Consider the following 21,157-nt stretch of genomic DNA (forward strand, 5'->3'; position numbering starts at 1 on the left):
ACGACGTTATATATATGTATATATTTGCAAAACAATTGGTTGTTTTTTATAGCAAGAAACAGAAAACTTGGTTTTTGTAGCTAACAATACTTAGTATATCCCAAAAATTAGACTAATTTTTGAAATGAGAAAAAAAATAAGAGTTCCCTTTTTTTATCCTTTAAGTATAATTTATTAAAGGAATTAATTAATAGTTTAAATATAATATTATATTTACAACAGTATGACATATTACAGTTTAGTGTCATATAATTTTTGTCAATTTTATAACTTCGATGCTGTTTTCTATCACTCATGCTTTTTCCTGTTGCTCCCCGTATGAGAGATCACTGTGGCTCAAAACATAATCAACTATGAATGATTCATAAATCATTTAAATACTTATAGCCATATGTGAATCTTAAATCATGGGAATATGCATTGAAATCTGTAGTTTGTAAACTCTTTAAATGCTGACTATAACGTAAAAACAAAACATGACGTAGGATTTGTAGATCTATGTGCATTTGAAATCAACATGATTAAATCATGCAATAAACAAATTTTCAATTTTAAACTCAGCATCATCTTTCATCATTTTACTAAGATCTTCGCTCTTTTAGTTGCCTTTTGACAAGTGCATGATATTATAAGGTTACTGTATTGATTCATATTATATAAATGTTTAATAATTGCTTACCTACAGTTCAATGTAGGGTGATTTCGCAGCATTGTGCATATTGCAGACATAACATTTACAATATTATGATACTCATAATTAAATAAAAAATTGAGTTATTCTGAGTACTAAACCACATTTTAGCTTAACTATATGTCATAAACATATATGACCAATAACTAAATACAGTAGAGAACCGATTATCCGGAACGATCGGGACCATCGCGATTCCGGATAACTGATTTTTCCGGTTTTCTGAATTGCTACAAAATGCCGTTTTTTTAATGTTTATAAAACAAAACTAAAAAATTATTTTGAAATAGTTTTAAAAATAATAAATAATAATGCACTTAAGTTTAAATAAGGAAAGAAATTATGAAATAAAAATTATATACAGGCTTACATATGTTATTAATGTTATTATTAACATTAATAATATATATAAGCTATTTGTGCTTATGTGAGATTCGTCTACAGACGGCTTTTGATCCGTCCTCTAAATCAGTTCTTTCATCAACTCGATACGCCGTATGCTCTAAATAACAAAATGGGCTCAAAATCTTGCAGGAAAAGAAATTTTTTAATGGAAGAAAATTTATTTCCGGTTCCGAATTTCATTCCGGTTATCTGGTTTTCCGGTTTTCTGATTTCCGGATAAGAGGTTCACATTAATGTACCGAAATATCACAATGCATCAAACTATCATGATATTAGAGTGACGATACATCTTAAAATCGCCCAGTCCTACTCTCGATATAGCATCCTCTTAAAAATGGACTGAATGAAACCTCATCCCTTAAGTGTTATTTTTGTATAATAGCGCATATTACTAAGGCTAATTTTTATCTCATAGGAGTTTCTTGAGAAAACCTGCCTCACTCCAGACTGTAATGGAATTATTATAAAAGTGGAAATTATTGATAAAGAAGGAGCAGTTGACAAAGTGGTTTGTAGCATCTTTTTCAACCTTCTTTAAGTATTTGTAGATTTCCTAGATATTATACGAGTTTCAAATCTTCTTTCACGTAAAGCTCTGTGTTACAACGTAGCAATGAATTACCTAAATTCAGAATACAATGTAAAGATATCATTGTGACCTGTGTTATTTATTTAAATTTGATTTTCTTTTTTTTTCTTAACAGATAATTAACTTTTAAAGAATATTTTATTTATTTTCAGACTTAAAACAAGTGTTTTAAATGTAATAAATATACAAAAATAAATATTTTACATGTTTAAAGTAATTGAAATACTTGAGTAAAATTTTAAATGAAGTTTTTAGTAATAATATTTTCTTAGCTATGCATACAATAACACTACTTAATTGTCACATAAAATTAACTATCTTGTAAAATGAATTATAGTTAAATTTATCAGCACATTTATTGGTTTAAGACACACAAATTGCAAGTAGTTAAATCAGAGAATTTCTACGAGAAAATTTCTTCTACGCACATGCTAAATTATATTCACCAAATACAAAAAAATGAAATAAAAAAGAGATTTAGATTTGATTAAAAGAGATCACGATTATTTTTGTATTTGAATAAATATTTTCTTGGATGCAAAACCTGAGAAATAACTTTTTTTATACTGTTGGTATGTTAAATTTCACAGAAACGAAGAAATTTGGTTTTTATTAACAGAAGAGTATTTTAAACCCATATAGATTTTTTCCGAAAATTGTCCGCAAAAAAAATGACAACTAATATATTTTAGTTCGCGGGCCACAAAAAAGGCTTCGTGGGCTGGATGCGGCACCCGGGCCGCCAGTTAGAAACCCCCTCTCTAGACTTGTTTTATTCATTTGAACACTGATTCCCTTGTTAATGACATTAGTTCCGCTCTTTCTCTCTTGGAAATGTATTTTACTCTGATTTGCCTCTCAGCCACTGTAATTTTTCTTGATCTGTTTTTCTTCTTATTTTCTCTCTCTGCTTCTGGTACTGTGGCAGAATTCTTTCGAGCTTTCTGCAACATAACTCACCATATCATTCTGAAAGATACTTTTAAGTTATAACTAACATATATGTTACTAATTTAAAGAAAGTAACAAAATTGATGTTTATAAAAAGAAAAACAATACATAATTATTTTCATTGAATATGTAATATTTTTGATGGGGAAAAAAACCCACTAATTATTTCCTTCATCACATTTTGCCAAGCATCATCACACTGAAAGAAATATTAAAAATAAATGAATTCGTAGCAGTAATTACCGAATAACAGACTATGAAATCACGAGAATCGGATTGTTCAAAAGGGGTTGCTCTAATGCGTGTTTCGTTTTAGGATTTATGCATGTTTCTTATTATTTTTGTAATAAATAATATCGAATTTTAAAAAATATATGGAAATCGAAAGCAATAATTGCAACAAAAAAAATTGAATCGTAGCCTTAAAAAAATAACTAATCAAATACACGATTCGAATTTCCCATATGGTCTGAAATATATCGGGATAATTTAAAACCGCCTGAAAATACAATCGAAACACTTAATGAAATTTTTTTTATTTTAAATCATTTTTGTTTCTTTACATTCTCGTCTGGCAAGTCTTGAAAATGGGCGCCCATTTTTGAACTGAAGTTTTCAATCATGTAATATCTTTTCGCTTTAGTTTCTTGGGAATATTGTTTTAAACTTTGTACCACTTTTCAATCGGTATATAAATGCCCTAAATCCTTTTCTTTTCTACTACTCTCTTAAATGGTATTATATAGTGTTTGATATTCTTTATGAAATTGACAGATCTTCTTTCTATTACTTACAAAATAAAAAATGTTCTGTTACCTACAAAATAAACACTTTAAAATTCATAAAAAACATGTGTATATACTTATTTTATGTTTTTCAATCCAGTTTAGGTTAGTACAAGAAAAAAAATATGCCAAACCAAAGAAACCAAAGTAAGTGAGCTTTTTTTAAAAAAATATGAAATAGTTTATTTAACTGCAAATGCAAAGAGCATGCAGGAATTACACAACAATTCTTACACATTTAAAGAGAAACAGTTATAATCCTGATGTAATTTAATAATCAATTTGTTTCTGGTTTTGACTAACTCTTATCATTCCTGATTTCAACAAGGGATGACGTAATAAATTGATACATCTAATTGATCTTGTCTCAAACCTATTTTTCAATTATATGCATGGACATACTGCATAGCTTTTTTAAAAAGTGCTAAAAGGTATTTATTTTCGTTTAAAGGTGCTTTTTTTATTGGGTGGTAATAAGTGCTTATTTTCGTTTTTTAAGAGCCCTGAAAAGTGCTTTTTTCATTAAATGTTGCTTAATTTTCCTTTTTCGAAAATGAGATTCTTTTCTTTACCATGTCGATTTTTACCACATATTATGCAAAAGCTCAACCGCAATCCATTTCGGCGTACCGTCGGTTCATAGCGTATGAAAGCGCCAATGATAAACTTGAAAGTTCGCATGTGCGTCTATTGAGTTGGGTACGGTGAGATCATTATCTGGCTACATTTTCCACCCTCGGATATCCAAATGAAAAATCTATTGATCTTTTTATAATGGCTGTAAAGTCTAGAAAAATTATTTTGCATTTTGTTAATGTACATATAGTGCTTAAAAATATTTTTGAGTGCTTAAAAGGTGCTTATTTTTTGCTGAAAAATTTGGCTACTCTCACCCTGTTTTAAAAAGTGCTTAATTTTCCCTTTTCAGAAATGAGATTTTTTTCTTCTTGAATTGAGATTTTTGTCACGCACTATGCAAAAGCGTGGTTTTCACTTTGTTCTATTAACGTTCTAACAATTCATTCAAGCAGAATGCATTTCGACGTACTGTTGGTAAGTCGCGTATGCAAGCTCCAATTATTTTGCAAGCTTGATGAAATACTTAAAAGTCCGCTCGTGCATCTACTGAGCTACGTTCTGTAAGATTATTGCACTCTTATGTGTAACTCTGCTGCATTTTGCAAGATATTCACAATTGCAGGCTTCATTTTCCACCCTCTGATATCGAACCGAAAAATCTCTATTATTTTATAATGGATAATGTAATCAAGAAAAGAGTTCTTTGTCAATTACTAGTTATTTTATCATGATCATATTAAGTCTTTGAAAATTATTTTGCATTTTGTTAAGAGATTTGGCTGCCCACCCTGAGGAATGAAAGAATTCTGCAAAAAAGCAAAAATCCGCTTTGTTTTCCCAATTTTTAAAATTTTCGACAACGTTCCATTGAAGTAATTTTTTAGGGGTCCTATTATTACAAACCCCCCATTACTGCCAAACTCCAAGTCGCCCAAATAATATCAAAAATTATAAATTTATAATTTTTCATTTATTATTTTTTAGATAATCTATAGATACCTAAGCTATTCTTAAAAGATTAAAAACTTATAAAGAGTGAATTCTTTGAAAAGTATTTAAATTTTTTTACAAAAAAATATTCTTTGTTGTGTTATTAAAATAGGTTATTCCTTCACTATTATTTTCAGAGCACCTAAGCGAATGGATTCTAAAGAAGAGAAAAGAAAAAAACGACACTCTCACAGGGAATCTGAGAGTGAAAAAACAAGCACTTCAGACGAAATTATTCCAAATAATAAAGAAAATCATGAAAGGGAGAAAAATGAATCTTCTTTAATTCCTCTTTCAGGTAATATAAATACAGAAGTTGACTATTGAATCTACATTTCACTTTATTAACACTTAATATATACCTATTTCTACCATAACCTGTCACATGACCGGACTATATGTTTCTTAATTGAATATATAAAATATGGATGTTCTGAAGGGAATAAATTTTAGAAAAAACTTTATTATAATTTAACAAAATTGTACATTGCCAATTTTTATGTATTACAAACACAAAGAATAACAGGGTGGCCACCCACCTGAAAAACCTGAAATTATCAGGGAATTTTTTTTATACTGGAAAAATCAGAAAAATTGGACAGAAACAGGGATTTTTTTAAAAAAAAGCTGGAATTTTTTCTTTGATTTTTCTTAATTTTACTAATTTAAATTATTTACTAATTTTCTTCATTAAAATTATTTTACCAACTGTTATACCCACTTTTAGATGAAAATTTATTGCCAAACAGGTGAAATACCATCAACTTAGCAATACTTCGCTTGCATCAAAATTTAGTTCATTATAACCCTGTTAAACTCCCATGGTTTCTTAAAGAATAGATAACCTCATTCCCATAAGGTGACCTGGCTAGCACTCTATCCCATGAGTCAAAGATGATAAAATAACATTAAAAAAATATTTTAAATAAAATACTTTGTAATATTGACACTTTTCTTGTACCCATCCTAAACTTTATGAGGGGAAAAAGCACATTGATCGGGAAATTTTATGATTTTTACGTGGAAAAATCAGGAAAATTTAAAACCTGATTTGAGTGGCCACCCTGAATAAGAATTTTTAATTCATTGCTCCACGCATTTTTTACATGTACAGGGTGTTTCCGTTGTATATATTCTGCAAGCATATTTCTTCTAATTATTATTATTTCTATAATTCTTATAATTATAAGAATTGTAATTCTTATAATTAATATTCTTTCTTCTAAGTACTTGTGATGTCTTGGTTCTTTCGATATTTTTCTGGGTAAAAACTAGCATTTACTTGGAAACGAAGTTTAGCTATGAAAATAAAATATAAGCTACTTACCAAAACATTTAGTTTTTGTCACTTTTTCTGACACAAATTTGCCAATCTAAAATTTTAGATTCTTTCTTGAAATTACTTCTTAAAATAAAACATTTCCTTGTGTAAAATGCTAATGTTTTAATGAATATTTCCACTTTAATTTTTCATAAACTGATCTGAAGAAATGAGTAGTGCTTTTTCTGATGTTTAAAAGAAAATATAAAAAATTTTAATTGAATATTTAAGCTCATTTAAATTAATCTGTTTCTGGTTTTAAATTTACATTAATAAAATTTGCATGATCTCAGATCAATTTCCTATATGTAATTGGAATTTCGTATTAAAGGCATGGTGCGTCTCATTTTTGAAAATGGATTTTTTTTTTTTTACAATTTCGGTTTTTGTCACATAAAGCTTGGTTTTCACATTGTTCTATTCTTTGTTTTTACAGTTCATTCAACCACAATCCATTTCACCTTACTGTCGGTTCGCAGCGTATGAAAACGCCAATCATTTTAAATGTTTTATGAAATACTTGAAGGTCTGCATGTGTGTCTTCTGAGCTAGGTTCGGTGAGATCAATGTATTTTTTATGCTCAAGCCTGCTGCATTTTGCAAGATATTCTCAATTTCGGGCTTTATTTTCCACTTTCTGAAATCGAAACTAAAAATCTCTTGATCTTTTTATGGTGGCTAATATGATCGAGAAAAGAATTCTATATCAGAAGCTAGTCATTTTATCATAATCATGTCAAGTCTTTGAAGAATAATTTTGCACTTTTTAATGTGTATAGTGCTTAAAAATATTCTTTGAGTGCTTAAAAGGTGCTTATATTTATAAATCTGAATTCAGCGTGTAAATTTTGTAGCAATTTTAAATTGAAGTACAGTTGTTTCAAGAACCGTGTTATGTACTGTTGAATGTTTGGCTATGCATCCTGAAAAAGTTAGCATCTCCCCCCCCCCCCCCCTCTGTATGTGATGTATATTTTTAAATTATTATATCTGGTTTAGATATTTATGTGAAGCAATGTTTTTTGATATCTGTTAACATTTTTATTTACCAAATTTTTTGCAGTTAATGCTGAACCTTTTATCATCATACGAAAAGAAAAATTATGTGATGTAAGTAAAATATTTGTTAATTATTTAACTGTTGGGTATTTAGTTTCCTTCCTTGCCTGTATCGCTTGTAATCGCTCTATTCATTTTGATTGCATCTTATAATACCTAGTAACGATAAAACTAACTAAAGGGTACAGAGCATTCTTAAATTATGTACTGAATATGTTAAAAGCAAACATAAAGAAACACATTTGTAAATATTTACTTAAACATAGTTAAATTTGGTGTCGTTCACGCAATATGTCAGCTTGTTTTCTGCAATTTCAAACTTTCCCATGTAAGCAAAAGATGGAAAAAAAACTTCCTCCACCCCCATGCATATATATATATATATATATATATATATATACACAGGGTATCTGCGCACCTGGAAAGTCTTGAGAAGTCTTGAATTTCGGTAGTGAACAAAATTTATCATGAAGTGTCAAGATTTTAACTATTTTTTTTTTTTTTTAAATCATGAAAAGTCATGGATTTAGGTTGCCAAAAAATATAGTTTTTGAAATGGAATTCACGCCCTCCCCCAATTTCATCCTGTTCCAAATATCTGAATTTGTAACAAAATCCCCACTCACAGTCATATTTGATAAAAATATAAAATGTTTTTATCATGTTCTTTAAAATTTAGGGTGTTCTTTTAAAAAATGAAAAAAAAAAAAACATTATTTCTTGAGCGAATTATCTTTTAAACTTATGCGATTTCAGAATTTTTGTTGTTATTTTTTATTTTATCAATTTAAAATTTTAGCTGAAGTAAGCCAGTCATTGGCGAATTTTTTTATTCCGAAATGAGAACGGAATAATCAGGAGTATTTCTTTCCTTTCTGATGAACAAGAAAGTATCTTTAGAATGTAACTCTGCAGAAAAAAAGTGTAAAATACTATTTGCTTTTGTATTTTTTCTGCTATTTTTTTGTTTCAACTCTTTCTTTACTCTGTTTTTTAAAATCTATAAATATGAAGATGCAAAGTATGACAGTTTTGGTTATACCTATCATTTCAGTGAATGTTATTATAATGCCTTTTTAAATTGTTGTGTTTTTGTCTGAGAAAATAGTAACTTCGTTAAGTCATGAAAAATTCTTGGAATTAGTCATGAATTTGAAAATCTGAAATGTAGCAGATACCCTATACATAGCTGCCAACTCTACTGGATTTTCCAGTAGACTACTTGATTTTGCCAGTTTCTACTGGTTTAATAAAAAATCTCCTTGTTTTTGTACATTTTAGAAAATTCCCTACAATTAAGAAAGTTCCCTTAAAAAATCCCTATTGAAATCGAATTTTTGAGCAGATTATTGCTTGCTTTAATATTTAAACAAGTTTTACTAATGCATAAAGAAACGAGCCTTATTTATAAAAATTAGTTACCTATCTTTGATTAATTAAAATTAAGTAATTAATAAAAGACTAACCTATTACTAATTAAAATTAAGAGTAAGCATAATACATAACATTTCAAATTCATTTAATGTTAATCATAATTTGAAAATATTTCAGTTTTTATTTTGATGACTAAAAATCCATAACATTCCCTATGTGTAAAATATTTCGCACATTTTGTAACAAGTATCAAGAAATTTATATTATTTCGTAAAATCTACTGGATTTTTCCCTATTCATGCTGGCAGCTATGCCTATATATAAGAAAGTCGCAAAGCCCCCTTCTCTTTTGCTTTGACTTTTACAGCCTAATTTTGGTAAGTTTAATGTAATTAAGTTTGTATAAAACCAATGTTTTTTCAATTCATTTTCTTCATTCAATCTTATTTGAGATGAATATCCTTTAGGAATCTTTTATGTTTTTCTTCTGTAGTTAAAACTGTAAAGCTCATTTAAAAAAAAAATTCTAATAATATCTTTCCCCAGACTATAAAATATTTCCATGCGCAATTCTTTCCTAAATTTATTTTATTTTTACATTTTAAAATTTTTTTGAAAGAAATGTGATTTTTAATGTTTTATTTAAGTATTGATCATACTCCTCCTCCCCTCTTGTCAGTTATCACAAACACTCTCCTCCCATTGCATGCGTACGCATACCTGCCAAGTCTCCTGTTTTTTAATGGAGACTCCTATATTTTATGACTATCTTCTGTTTACCTGTATATTCTCAAATTTCTCTATATTTGTAAGAAATTTTTTAAAAAAGAATTTTTTTGTTGATAAATATCCACTGATGACTATCGCCACTTCTGCAGCATTTTTAGTGTTTATAAGTCAAGCATTGATGACTCAGGCAATAGAATGTTCGGTTTTCAATAAGCTGAACCGGGTTCGAAACCCAGCTATGACTGGCTGATACGAATTCCGCATCCAGCCTGCAAAGACGACAGTGCTGACATTAAATATCTTCATTGGTTGACGGATCACTGGTTAGAGTCCCCAGGCTAACCGTGAGAGGTTTTCGATGTTTTCCTCTCCATGTAACTCAAATGCGTGTTAGATCCATCCAAAAGTCCTCCACAAAGGCATATTTCTCCCGATGCATGATCCAGGAGTTTCCTTGTCTTCTGGATTGGGTTCAAAATTTCAGGGCTACGAAGTTGAACATTAGTAGTCGTAAACTCAAAATTGGGTCGAGCTGTTCAATGTTGGTTATGAAATAAAGTAGTTTCAGTAATTATAAATAATGGTTTTTAAAAAATTTTCCTTGGTTTACGCTTTATATAAATATTTTTTGCTTCGCTGAATGTAAGTGCTTATATTATTTCCGATTTTGAAAATCTTTTTTTGACTTACTTGATTATGCATGATGCATCAAAATTTTACTCATAGCCTAAAAAATGTCGCTAGTGAAATCTCCTATATTTTATTTCTCCAATGTTGGCAGGTATGATTATGTAATGCATAGATGGCCCCTTATGGGTCGATTAGGCTGTAGTTTTCATTTATTTAAGTGTTTATTTTCTTCAAAATATGCAGGAAAATGTATTGCGCACATCTGCGAAATCTAAGGAACTAAAGAAATCCAAACCTGTAACCATTAGCTTTAAGGAATTTTGTAAAGAGAGTGATGCTGCATCTGGGTGAGTTTTCTCTTTTATTGCTCATGAAATCTGTCTCCTTTTCAACCAAACATTCTTTAAAATACGAGTTCAGACAAATCAATTTGTTATTTCTGACAAAAATATTTTTATGCCCAAAGAAAAAAAAAAGAAATTATAGTGTACTCTCAATATCTCAAAGTTGAAAGAACCATTAAAGTGTGTCTACCACTACAAAAATACACTTCCAACTCACTAGTATGTTAGACATGTTGATTCGATTCTATGTTGGGGTACCTTTTCATAGATGAAGGTTTACACGGTCGTTGTGATTCCCTCCCCTCACATTGGTTACCCTCGTGTGATGTGAACACGTCAACCTCGACAGAAACTCCCACTTCAATTTGAACGTGCCTACTTAGATGGATGGTCCACATTGAGCAGTTGACTTACTACTTGTGACTGCAACATTATCCACCTTCTCGCGCTGTTGCTACTCAGTCTCGATCACAGACAACTTCGGCCTGCATGCACTCGACTGCTTATGGCAACACAGGAGCAACCTTGACCGTGAACTTAAAACAGGGTTGCCACAGGCGACTAAAATGCAACTATTTGCAACTATTTTTGGCCTGAGGCGACTATGGCAACTTTTTTTTGCATGAAAAGGCTAAAAAAGCAACTATTTTCAGGAAAAGGAGACTATTGGGAGACTTTTCTGTGCTCATAGAGCTGTTTTTTTTTTAAGTATAAATTGGGTTGACAACCTGTGGTCTGCCGAAGCTTCTGAACACAATGAATTTCTTTTTCTTAAAATCTAAAAGAATTTGAAAATTTTGAATTGCACTTTTGAGTCCTCACTTTTTAATGCGCCCAATATGCACAGATTTCATAGTAAATTCATTTTGTGTTTTATCACTTTTTCAACGGTTATTGCTACAAAATTCTGCACGATTTGTAAAAAAAAAAAAATTAATAAGTTATTATGATGTGTGAATTTTGAATTTGAGTAATCACCTATCACAATATGTGTATATATATATATTAACTAAACTCAGCGGCTCGACAGCCCATAGAGGGTTAAGGTCTACTGTGCCCATCTCAGTTTTCCAGACCTTTGGGCTCTAGGGTGCAGGAGCAGATATTCCGGTTAGGTGGTCAGCCGAACGCGAAACCCCCAGTGTTTAGTTCCCAAGCATGCTTGGTACTCATTTATCGACCCACTGAAGGGATGAAAGGCTGAGTCAACCTTGCCCAGCCCGAGGATCGAGCCAGGGACCTGTGGCACGACATTGCGAAGCGCCAACGCTCAGCCACCGGGCGTCATATATATATATATTTGCTGAATTAATTATTGATAAAAGAAAAAAGTTTTAGAAAAAATCGTTTTTTTTTTTAATGAAAAAGTATTTTTTTTAATGAATTCTAGTAATTAAAAGTATTTAATTTTCTGCAAACAAATTTTTTTAGGTAAAAATTTAGTGCTAGAACTCTAACATTTATATAAAAATTATCATATTTGCTACCAACTTGACTAAATGGATCATGGTATATGACAATTAAGTAATTTTAGTAATATGATTGAAAATTTTTGTTCTTCATAGTTTATGGCTACTATTTTCACGCTTTAGGCTACTAAAAGGAAATATTTTGTTCATTTTTTTCTGTGGCAACCTTGTAAAACAGTTCTCACGATCAGCACTCAAAAGTATGCAAAGCTGTATTAAGATCAAAAGTATGGTGATCTTAATACAGCTCTCCCAGCTTCTTACTAAAACAACAATGACTCAGCTAGTGGTATCCTGTTCATCGAACTCTATCACAGATGAAGTTCAGGTGGGGGAGTACTGTAGTGTGTCTACCTCTACAAAAATACAATTCCAGTCCCTAGTATATAAGACAAGTTAATTCGATTCTATGTTGGGGTTCCTTTTCATAGATGAAGGTTTACATGGTCGTTGTGACTCCCTCCCACAACCATAATTTTTTTTTTGGAATAATGATTTTTTTTATAAGGCAAGTTCAGAACCAAATATGTTATAAGTTTTGTTTCTGTTTTTTAATATTGTTGCGAAAGTTGATGCGATAATCACTTGCAATTCATCCCTATTTTCCACCTTTATCTACAGCCTAAAAAATCTTTTTTTTTTTTTTTTTGCGAACATGTTCAAATTTCTCTTACCTCTTTTACCTTTTTTTTTTTTTGTTAGAAATTTCCATTTTATCACACACGTTTTTCTATAGCTCACTTAAACATGCGCAGAAAAGTCTGATAACAAGACACATGCTTAAAATATATATGTGCAGTCCTGCCAAGTCTCCTGTTTTTTAAGGAAGACTCCTGTATTTTATGACTGTCTCCTGTGTTCCTGTATATTCTCAAATTTCTCCGTATTTGTTGAAGAAATTTTTTTTTAAAAATTGGCAATAAAATATCCGCTGATGGCAAAAATAGTTTAAGTAATTATAAATAATGGTTTAAAAAATTTCTTTTTTGTATACATATTGTTTACTTCTCTAAAAGTAAGTGCTTATATTATTTCTGATATTAGATTGGGTTCAAAATTACAAGGCTAAAGAGTGGAACATTAGTAGCCAGAAACCGAAAAAATTGGGTCAACGGTCATAAAACAAAATAGTATAAATAATTATAAATAACGATTTTAAAAAATCTTCTTTAGATTAAGATTTATATACATATCTTTTACTTGGCTAAGTGTTAAGTGCTTATATTTTTTCCTATTTTGAATTTCTCTTTTTGACTTACTTGATTGGCTTACTTGACTTACTACTTGATGCATCAAAACTTTACTTGTAGCCTAAAAAATGTCACTCATAATATTTCTGTTATTTTATTTCGCCAATGTTGGCAGGTCTGCGTGTGGTAAATAACTGGCGAGACTAGTTGAAAAAGAACAGTTATTTCTTCCATCGCCAGTCTCTTTCAGTGAACGAGCAGTGCGCTGTAACGTAACAGTGTGACAACTGAGCTGAAAGCATCAATTTCTCGCAACTGAGCTAAAAGCATCAATTCCTCGAGAGGTAATGCTAAAATGTTGTTGCTTGAGAGACACACGAGAAGTGATGTTCTTTTTTGTGTAGTTGAAAAAGAGAGTTCTTTTCTGAAAAGAGATATTTTTTTTGGGTAATATTTTGTGATTTTTCGTGTGAATGTTTAAATAAATTGTTTGGTACAACTCGCGTCTTATTTCTGGTTGTTGTGACACAACAGAATTTTACTGGTGGCAGCGGCGGGATATAGTAAGAGTAGTTGATTTAAGGTAGTCAGTGATTGTATATGTAGTTTTTTATCAGTTGTAAATTATGGCTTTTCTTAATAAAGCGAAAAAAGTGGATTTGATAGAATTGGCCGACGAATTAGGTGAATCTGTTCCACCTCAAGCAAATGTTTGTGAAATTAAAAAAATAATTAAAACTAGTAAGCATTATGAGGTTGAGGATGTAAAGATGTGTTTGACTCGTATAACGGAGGAGAGAATTAGGCGAGAAGAACTTGAAAGACAAGAACGGCGAGAAGAACTTGAACGGCAACATCAATTGGAAATGCGTAAACTCGAATTAGAAGCAAATTCTCAAATTCAGCACAAAAACAGACCGGTATCAGGTGAAACAAATCATAAAATACAGATTTTACAAATAACTCCAAAATTTAATGAAGGTAAAGATGAAATGTCGTTGTATCTGATAAATTTTGAACGTCGAGCAGAAATTGCACAAATTCCTAAAGATGAATGGGTGCCTTACCTATTGAGCGTAGTACCACCCGACATTTCAAATATGTTGGCGAGAGAGTCTCCTAATGATGCCAATAACTACGACTTTGTAAAAGAATTGATTCTTAAGCAATATAAGCTTAATGCAGAGGAACTCAAACAAAATTTTTATCGACATTTTAAATCACCTGAAAAATCTTGGCGAAATTTTGCACAAGAATTAAATTGCTATTTTAGCGAATGAGTTTCTGAAGTAAAAATTACCACTTTCGATGACCTTAAGAGTTTGATGGTTACCGAGCAAATGAAACGTCATGTACCAAATGACATGAGAGATCATTTTCTTGAAGATTGGATGGAATTGAATTCTTTTTCCTAATTAGCAGGAAAATTGGACGACTATGAAAGTTTAAAAAACAGTTTCAAGGAAAAGTCTGTGTCTTATAATCGAAGTAACCAAGATAATTCTTGGCGATCTCTGAACCAAAGTGATACCAGAACTGAAGAAAAGTTGACTTAGCAGAAAAATAATGTTAAAGAAAATGTTCGTGAAAGAGAATTTGAAAGAAGAAGACAGCTTAGATGCTACAAATGTGGTTCTTATGATCATCTACGCCCTCAATGTCCCAAGGCGAAAACAAATTCAGAAACTGTGGCTTCGCTGCACGTTTCGGAACCAAGGTTTCCTGATATAATGACACCATATACGAGCATTGGCGTGGTAAATGGCGTTGGCATTTCAATACTACGAGACACTGGCTCAACCTCGGATTTAATTCCTAGGAGATTTGTAAAACCTGAAATGTACACGGGTGAATTTGTTTGGATAAAAACTCCAATACAGGAAGAATCATTTTGTTTTCCATTAGCCGTAGTTGAATTAAACTGTAAGTTAGGAAAAGTGGTTACTAAGGCAGCTGTATTGGGTGATTCACACAACTCACATCTTATTTCTGGTTGTTGTGACACAACAGCGCTCTACTGTCCTTCTTTCCTCTAAAATGCTTCGTTTTGAGGAAATTTGTTATTTTCCGCTTCTTTAACATTCAGTTTGAAATCAGCCAAAATATCCTTGAAGGATGTTGAGACCTGTTACTCTTGTATTTAGTTGAAATTGTCAGAATTCTTATAAAGATTTTTCCGGAAAAATTCCTTTTCTACTTCAAAAAAAAATTGTAATAACGAGGTTTTGCAAAGAAACTCTTCGACGTAGGAATTCAAATTAAGGCTAGTTGGATGTGTAATGTGATGGGTAAAAATATTTTTTTGACATAGCAAGGTTTTCGAGATATTGAAGGCATACTGTAATTATATTTAACAAGAGAAATGAATTATATAAATGCAAGTAAAAAAAAAGTCTATTTCAAAAACAATTCTTCAAATCCTTTGCAATAGACATATTTAGTTTTGGTCTTAAAATTATTAATTCTTCCTTAAAGCATAAGATTCAATGACCATAAGTTGTCAACAGTTACAAAATTATTGTTCCTATCTATGATTGTTCACAAATAGACTCTATTTGTAAGAATGCCAGGTTTTTCATGTTTAAGTGGGGTTTTCTCAAAAGAGAAGGCAGGGATAAGTACCTAATTTTAAAAATGCTTATATTGATATTAATACAGTCGGACTTCTATTTGACGAACTTCCATTTTACGAATTTCTCTATTTTACGAATTTTCTCGAGGAACCAAGAACATTTTAGAAATTTCTTCGTAACATAACTTACATATAGCGAAGTGAATTTTCTATTTAACGAATTTTTCATTGAGATCCACTTTCCCTATTTTTCAAAATATTTCTTAACATTTCAAACTTGTTCATGCAATTTATGGGGGAAATGACCTTGAATTAATCTTCGAAGCCACTGCTTTATGAAATGTATTACTGTTTTCTCTAAAATTTATCTTAAAGAAAGCAGTAATTTCTCTTTATCTTTTTGTTTGCATTTCAAATGAAAAACTCAGTTCAAATTAACGGATTTTATCCGTAGCAATTAAACTTAAGAACGCATGTGGTAATGTATGTTTAAAATTACTTTTATAATAAATGCAACTATAATTTTATGCATAAATTTAGCCTTTTTTTAAGCTGAAAATGTGTATAGCATGATAGTGTAATGTTTTGTTCTATTCTTGCTTTCCATGCAGATTTCTTTTATGGTTAAGATTTATAAAATAGTCAATACTAGTTTACAAGATAAAAGTGCATTAATTGCAATTTTAATTATGTCTAGTGTTTATGAATTTAAAACCTTTTTTGTGTTTAAGTATTTTAAAAGGTGATTTTCTATTTAACGAATTTTCCATATAACGAAATTATTATCTGGATTTAATGACTTTTTTAAATGGAGGTTTGACTGTAATTAAGTTTAATTTTATGATTTGACTTAACATATAGGTGATTAAAGTGTAATTAATAATTATGACAAATAAATTGTCTGAAAAAAGTTTCTTCTGGCATCACACATTTGAAACTCATTTTAACACAGGATTACTTTTTTTTTATATTTTAATCTCAAGAATCTTTTTGCATAGAAAGCTAATCAAAAGCACCGACTAATCAATGGCCATAGAGTCAAATCTAGATTGTATTATAAATACTGATAACCTGATCGATTTATAATGTATTTCCTCTGTCTGTGTTTATTTTGTTTTAAAATCCTTATGAAATAACTTTTATTGTACCGTCATGTGGGGCTACTTTGTGCAGTATTTCGCAGTTTTTGAACTTTGACATGTAAAAAGACTATGTTAATTCAAACTTTAGTAACATCTATCGATATTATATTCATAACTGGACTCAGACGAGTGAATTTGATCAATATTGGCATTATTTGTATGTAATATTTACAAATAATAAGTCAAAACATACCTTGCACAAAGTAGCCCAAGAGGGGCTACTTTGTGCAATGATAGGAATTCAGTTTAATAATCATGTTTTTAGTAAAATATTGATATAAAATTGCTAAAAAAGTTAATTTTTGACATTTTTAATAACAAAAACATCAAGATATGTAAAGATATTAGTTTGAAAATAATTTTCATCGTTAAAAAACCATTTTTTATGAAGACTTTTTTCTTAAAAAGAATGTTTATTTCAAAGCATTTGAGTTTAAACAAAAAGAAACCATATACATTTTTGAGCATTGAAATGGATGAAATTTCAAAAATAATAATTATTACATATTCATTAACATTTATAATATTGATGAATTTGAACATAACATGCTTGAATGAACACGACAGAACTTGCTCTTCAGTTTCTGTCAAAATCACCTGATGTCCTATAAAATATATTTTTATGTGTTAAATCGTTTGATTAATTCATTAGAAAATCTTTGTAGAAGAAAAATGATAGTTTACCAGCACGTTTCACGTGTTTCTTGTGAATTTTGTTAGAGGTAGTATTTCTGTGGATTTTTACTTCCGAGAAGCTTCTGCAATCTACATACCACTAGCAACTGCTTGCAAACATTGTTGCAGATTTTCTAAAGTGTAATCAAGGTAGTTTCTCGTTCCAGTTATTTTTTTTGTAACGTCTGAAAATTTTTCTGTCGAAAAAAAAAACGAATTAAACTTTGCACAAAGTAGCCCCACAGTGCATTTTTTTTTTCATTTTCCGTTTATTTGTTATTAATTTTCAAATTTTTTTAACGCTAACATGAAATAATTGTTTATTAATATATAAATAAAAAATTTTGCACTTACAACAATTGTTTTAACAAGGTCTTTGCATTTCACAGCTAAAGTTTCCTCGCACACTTTACGACGTTCTCGGAAAGTTGTTGACATTGGATAAACAGAACACACTCTGAGATTGTTTTAAAATTCGAAAAATTTTTTTGTAGTAATAGAGGGGACTTCTATCTTCAAATTCCACGCATTTGTAACGTGAAAAAAAACATAATACTGAATAGCAGCACTTGAAAAGTGCCAAATTCGAATTTGCACAAAGTAGCCCCACATGACGGTAGTATGTTTTATACTCAAATTATTCTCTTTTTTTTATGAAACCTATACATTTTTCTTCATGAATTCCACAAATAATTTTTCTTTTCACATTGTTTCTAGTTTTTTCATCATAGGTTCATTTTTTTTATGCTAGACTACATATATATTTCAATAAAATAGCCCTTTAATATAACAGAGGATTAAAAAGAAATCAATTTTAGAAAAACCCAGTTTTTCAGAGTGCGTTTTACCCAGTAAAACCCGTCCGGGTTTTTCTCCACCCTTAGTAGGTGGGTTTTTGGCCACCCTTAAATAGAGGAAACTTTAGTTTGAAAACTGGTTTAGTCAAAGACTAGGAGTAAAAAAGTATTAATCTAAGAATTAAATAATAAAAAATAATATATTAGTGTAAAAAATTCTATGTTTTTTATCGGAATATGTTTTTAAATTACTATCTTTTGTTCAGCCAAGATGTGCACATGGTTTCATATCAACAAAGTGAAAACTATTCCTATGTGCAAGAAGAATGGCCCCAATGCAGTGAATTGTGAGTACCAAGTTTTGCTCAGTTGATTGACTCATCTTCTGTTTTGGACTCTTTTGTTCTTTTAAGGCATTTTTACTTTTTCCCCCCTCCATTTTAGGGATTTTTTGAGATTTTGAGTTTTTTCAATTTAATTTTTCTTCTTTTTTGCAAGTTTGTTTCTGAGTTCAGTGAAAATATATTTTTTATTGACGGGTTAGGGTTTTTTTTTATTGACAGGGTGCATAGCGTTTGCAAAAAGTGCTTAATTTTCTATTTTTCAAAATGAGATTTTTCCTTTACCTTGTTGATTTTCTCTACGAATTATGCAAAAAGGCACAGTTCACATTGTTCTATTCAGTGTTTTCACAATTAATTAGAAACCAAATCAATCTTCTTCGGCGTATTGTCAGTCCGTAGCGTATGAAAACGCCATTTGTTTTGCATGAATAAAAATTCCATGATTTTTGACAATTGTCAAAAACAATGCCAAAAGTTTTTTTTTCTCGACATGTAGGTTAAAATAAGATTAAACTGCCAAATGTGAAAAACTTTCCTACCTTGCCTAGTAATGATATTTTTTAAAGTGCTTGAAAGTATTTTTTGAGTGCTTGAAAAGTGCTCAAAAGGTGCTTATTTTTTGTTGAATAATTTCGCTACGCACCCTGATTGATGATTACAATACTTGGTTAAGGTACTATTCATCTCAGAACAATTTTCAAGTAACATTTATCATTTTGTTTCCTTAAAGCTTGCTGATTTAACATCATTAAATTCCACTTTTTTAAGAAACTGTTTGTATAATGATTTTGCTTCCCTTTGTGTAGTAATACAGTTTTTGTTTGTAAAACTGTTGCATTATACCAATCGGAGGAAAAAAAAATTATATTTTACTAGATGAGTCACAACCCCTGTTTTCATTATGTGTCAGTGTCTTAATTGTTATATGTTACTTTGTAGTGGAAGTGTAATACATCTTGTTTTGTGACTCATGTATTTTTTAGGTCCTCCAACTGTCATGCATCCCAAAAAGAAGACATTTCAGTGATAGAAGAAAATAATGCCACCACGCAACACCTTCCAACTTTGGATTGTGATCCATTAGAGATTGATGACTTTGATGCCATTAAAAACAATTTATATAAGTAAAACACCTTTCTTATTTTTGCAAATACAGTAGGGAACCGATTATCCGGAACGATCGGGACCATCGCTATTCCGTATAACTGATTCTTCCGGTTTCCTGAATAGCTACAAAAAGCCGTTTTTTTATTGTTAAACCTGACTAAAGAAAAAAATATTTGGAAATCTTAAAAAGAAGAAAAAACGATAAAGTAATACACTAATGATTATTTCCAAAATGATGGTAAGGTAAACATCTATCAAAAAAGAAAGAAAAATCCTAAAATCTTATAAGGAAAAAAAAAAAAAAACATTTTTAAAACGGTGGGAAAATTTATCAAATTTCGTTCCGGTTTTTTGGTTTTCCGGTTTTCTGATTTCCGGATAACGGGTTCTGTTCTGTATTTTGGCTTCCCTATCCCTTTGACCCACTTCTTGTCATGTGCCATGCTAAATTATATAAATGTAGGCTGGTTCAGAAACAAAATGTGTCATAAATCTTGCAGCATAATTAATTTTTTAACATTAATTATGTTTTTCAATGACATTTATGAGCATAACCGTAATAATGATTGTCTAATTTTTGGTCTGTCTATAGTTACCCAATTTTTGGCAATATGTTGGCACAAATGACAGCTATAGCCATCCTGCATAGTTTAATTAAATGAAAAAAGTGCATCAGTTAATGCATTTATTTGTTTGTTTCTGGGTGGATACATTTTTTTATTCTGTAAGTATTTTTTCTTGAATTAAGTAAACACAATAACATACCTGCCAAGTCTCCTGTTTACCTGTATATTTTCAAATTTCTCAGTGTTGAAGAAATGTTTTTAAAGAAAATTTTGGCAATAAAATATCCACTGATGGCAAAAATACTTCTCTTATTCCTCAATAGATAGTGCTATTGCCAATAGTGTTGTATCTTTTGTGTTAATAGTTTAAGTGCCCTTTGCAGTCAGGCTAACTGTGGGATGTTTTCGTGGTTTTCTTCTCCATGTAACGCAAATGCAGATTAGTTCTATCAAAAAATCCTCCTTGAAGCCAAATTTCTCCCAGTACTTGATTGATCCAGGAGTTCCCTTGTCTTCTGGATTGGGTTCAAAATTACAAGGCTGCAGAGTTGAACATTAGTAGTCGTAAACCCAAAATCGGGTCGTCTGTTAAAAAGCAATTGTAAAATAATTTAGGTTATTATAAATAATGGTTTAAGAAATCTTCTTTAAGATTTATATAAAAAAATTTTTTTTTTTTTTTTTGCTAAATGTAAGTGCTTATATTATTTTGATTTTGAATTTCTCTTTTTGACTTATATGATTTTCCATGATGTATCAAAACTTTACACATGGCCGAAAAATATCGCTAGTAAAATCTCCGTTATTTTATTTCTCCAATGTTGGCAGGTATACAATAATTAAGTGAT

At 30.4% G+C, this 21,157-nt stretch overlaps 1 protein-coding gene across 1 annotated transcript in view; it reads left to right on the forward strand.

Moving 5' to 3' along the window:
• Positions 1–21,157, forward strand: part of LOC107441387 (uncharacterized) — a 130,662-nt gene that overhangs the window by 68,561 nt on the left and 40,944 nt on the right. The window contains exons 24-30 of the mRNA XM_071180923.2: positions 1,512–1,604; positions 3,522–3,568; positions 5,128–5,288; positions 7,375–7,421; positions 10,347–10,450; positions 18,559–18,639; positions 19,620–19,760. Coding sequence (XP_071037024.2) covers positions 1,512–1,604; positions 3,522–3,568; positions 5,128–5,288; positions 7,375–7,421; positions 10,347–10,450; positions 18,559–18,639; positions 19,620–19,760 — 674 coding nt within the window. The remainder of the gene's footprint in view (positions 1–1,511; positions 1,605–3,521; positions 3,569–5,127; positions 5,289–7,374; positions 7,422–10,346; positions 10,451–18,558; positions 18,640–19,619; positions 19,761–21,157) is intronic.

This window comes from Parasteatoda tepidariorum, chromosome 8, assembly GCF_982258835.1.
Source record: "Parasteatoda tepidariorum strain Cologne lab strain chromosome 8, Ptep-v5.0, whole genome shotgun sequence".
Lineage (NCBI taxonomy): Eukaryota > Metazoa > Arthropoda > Arachnida > Araneae > Theridiidae > Parasteatoda > Parasteatoda tepidariorum.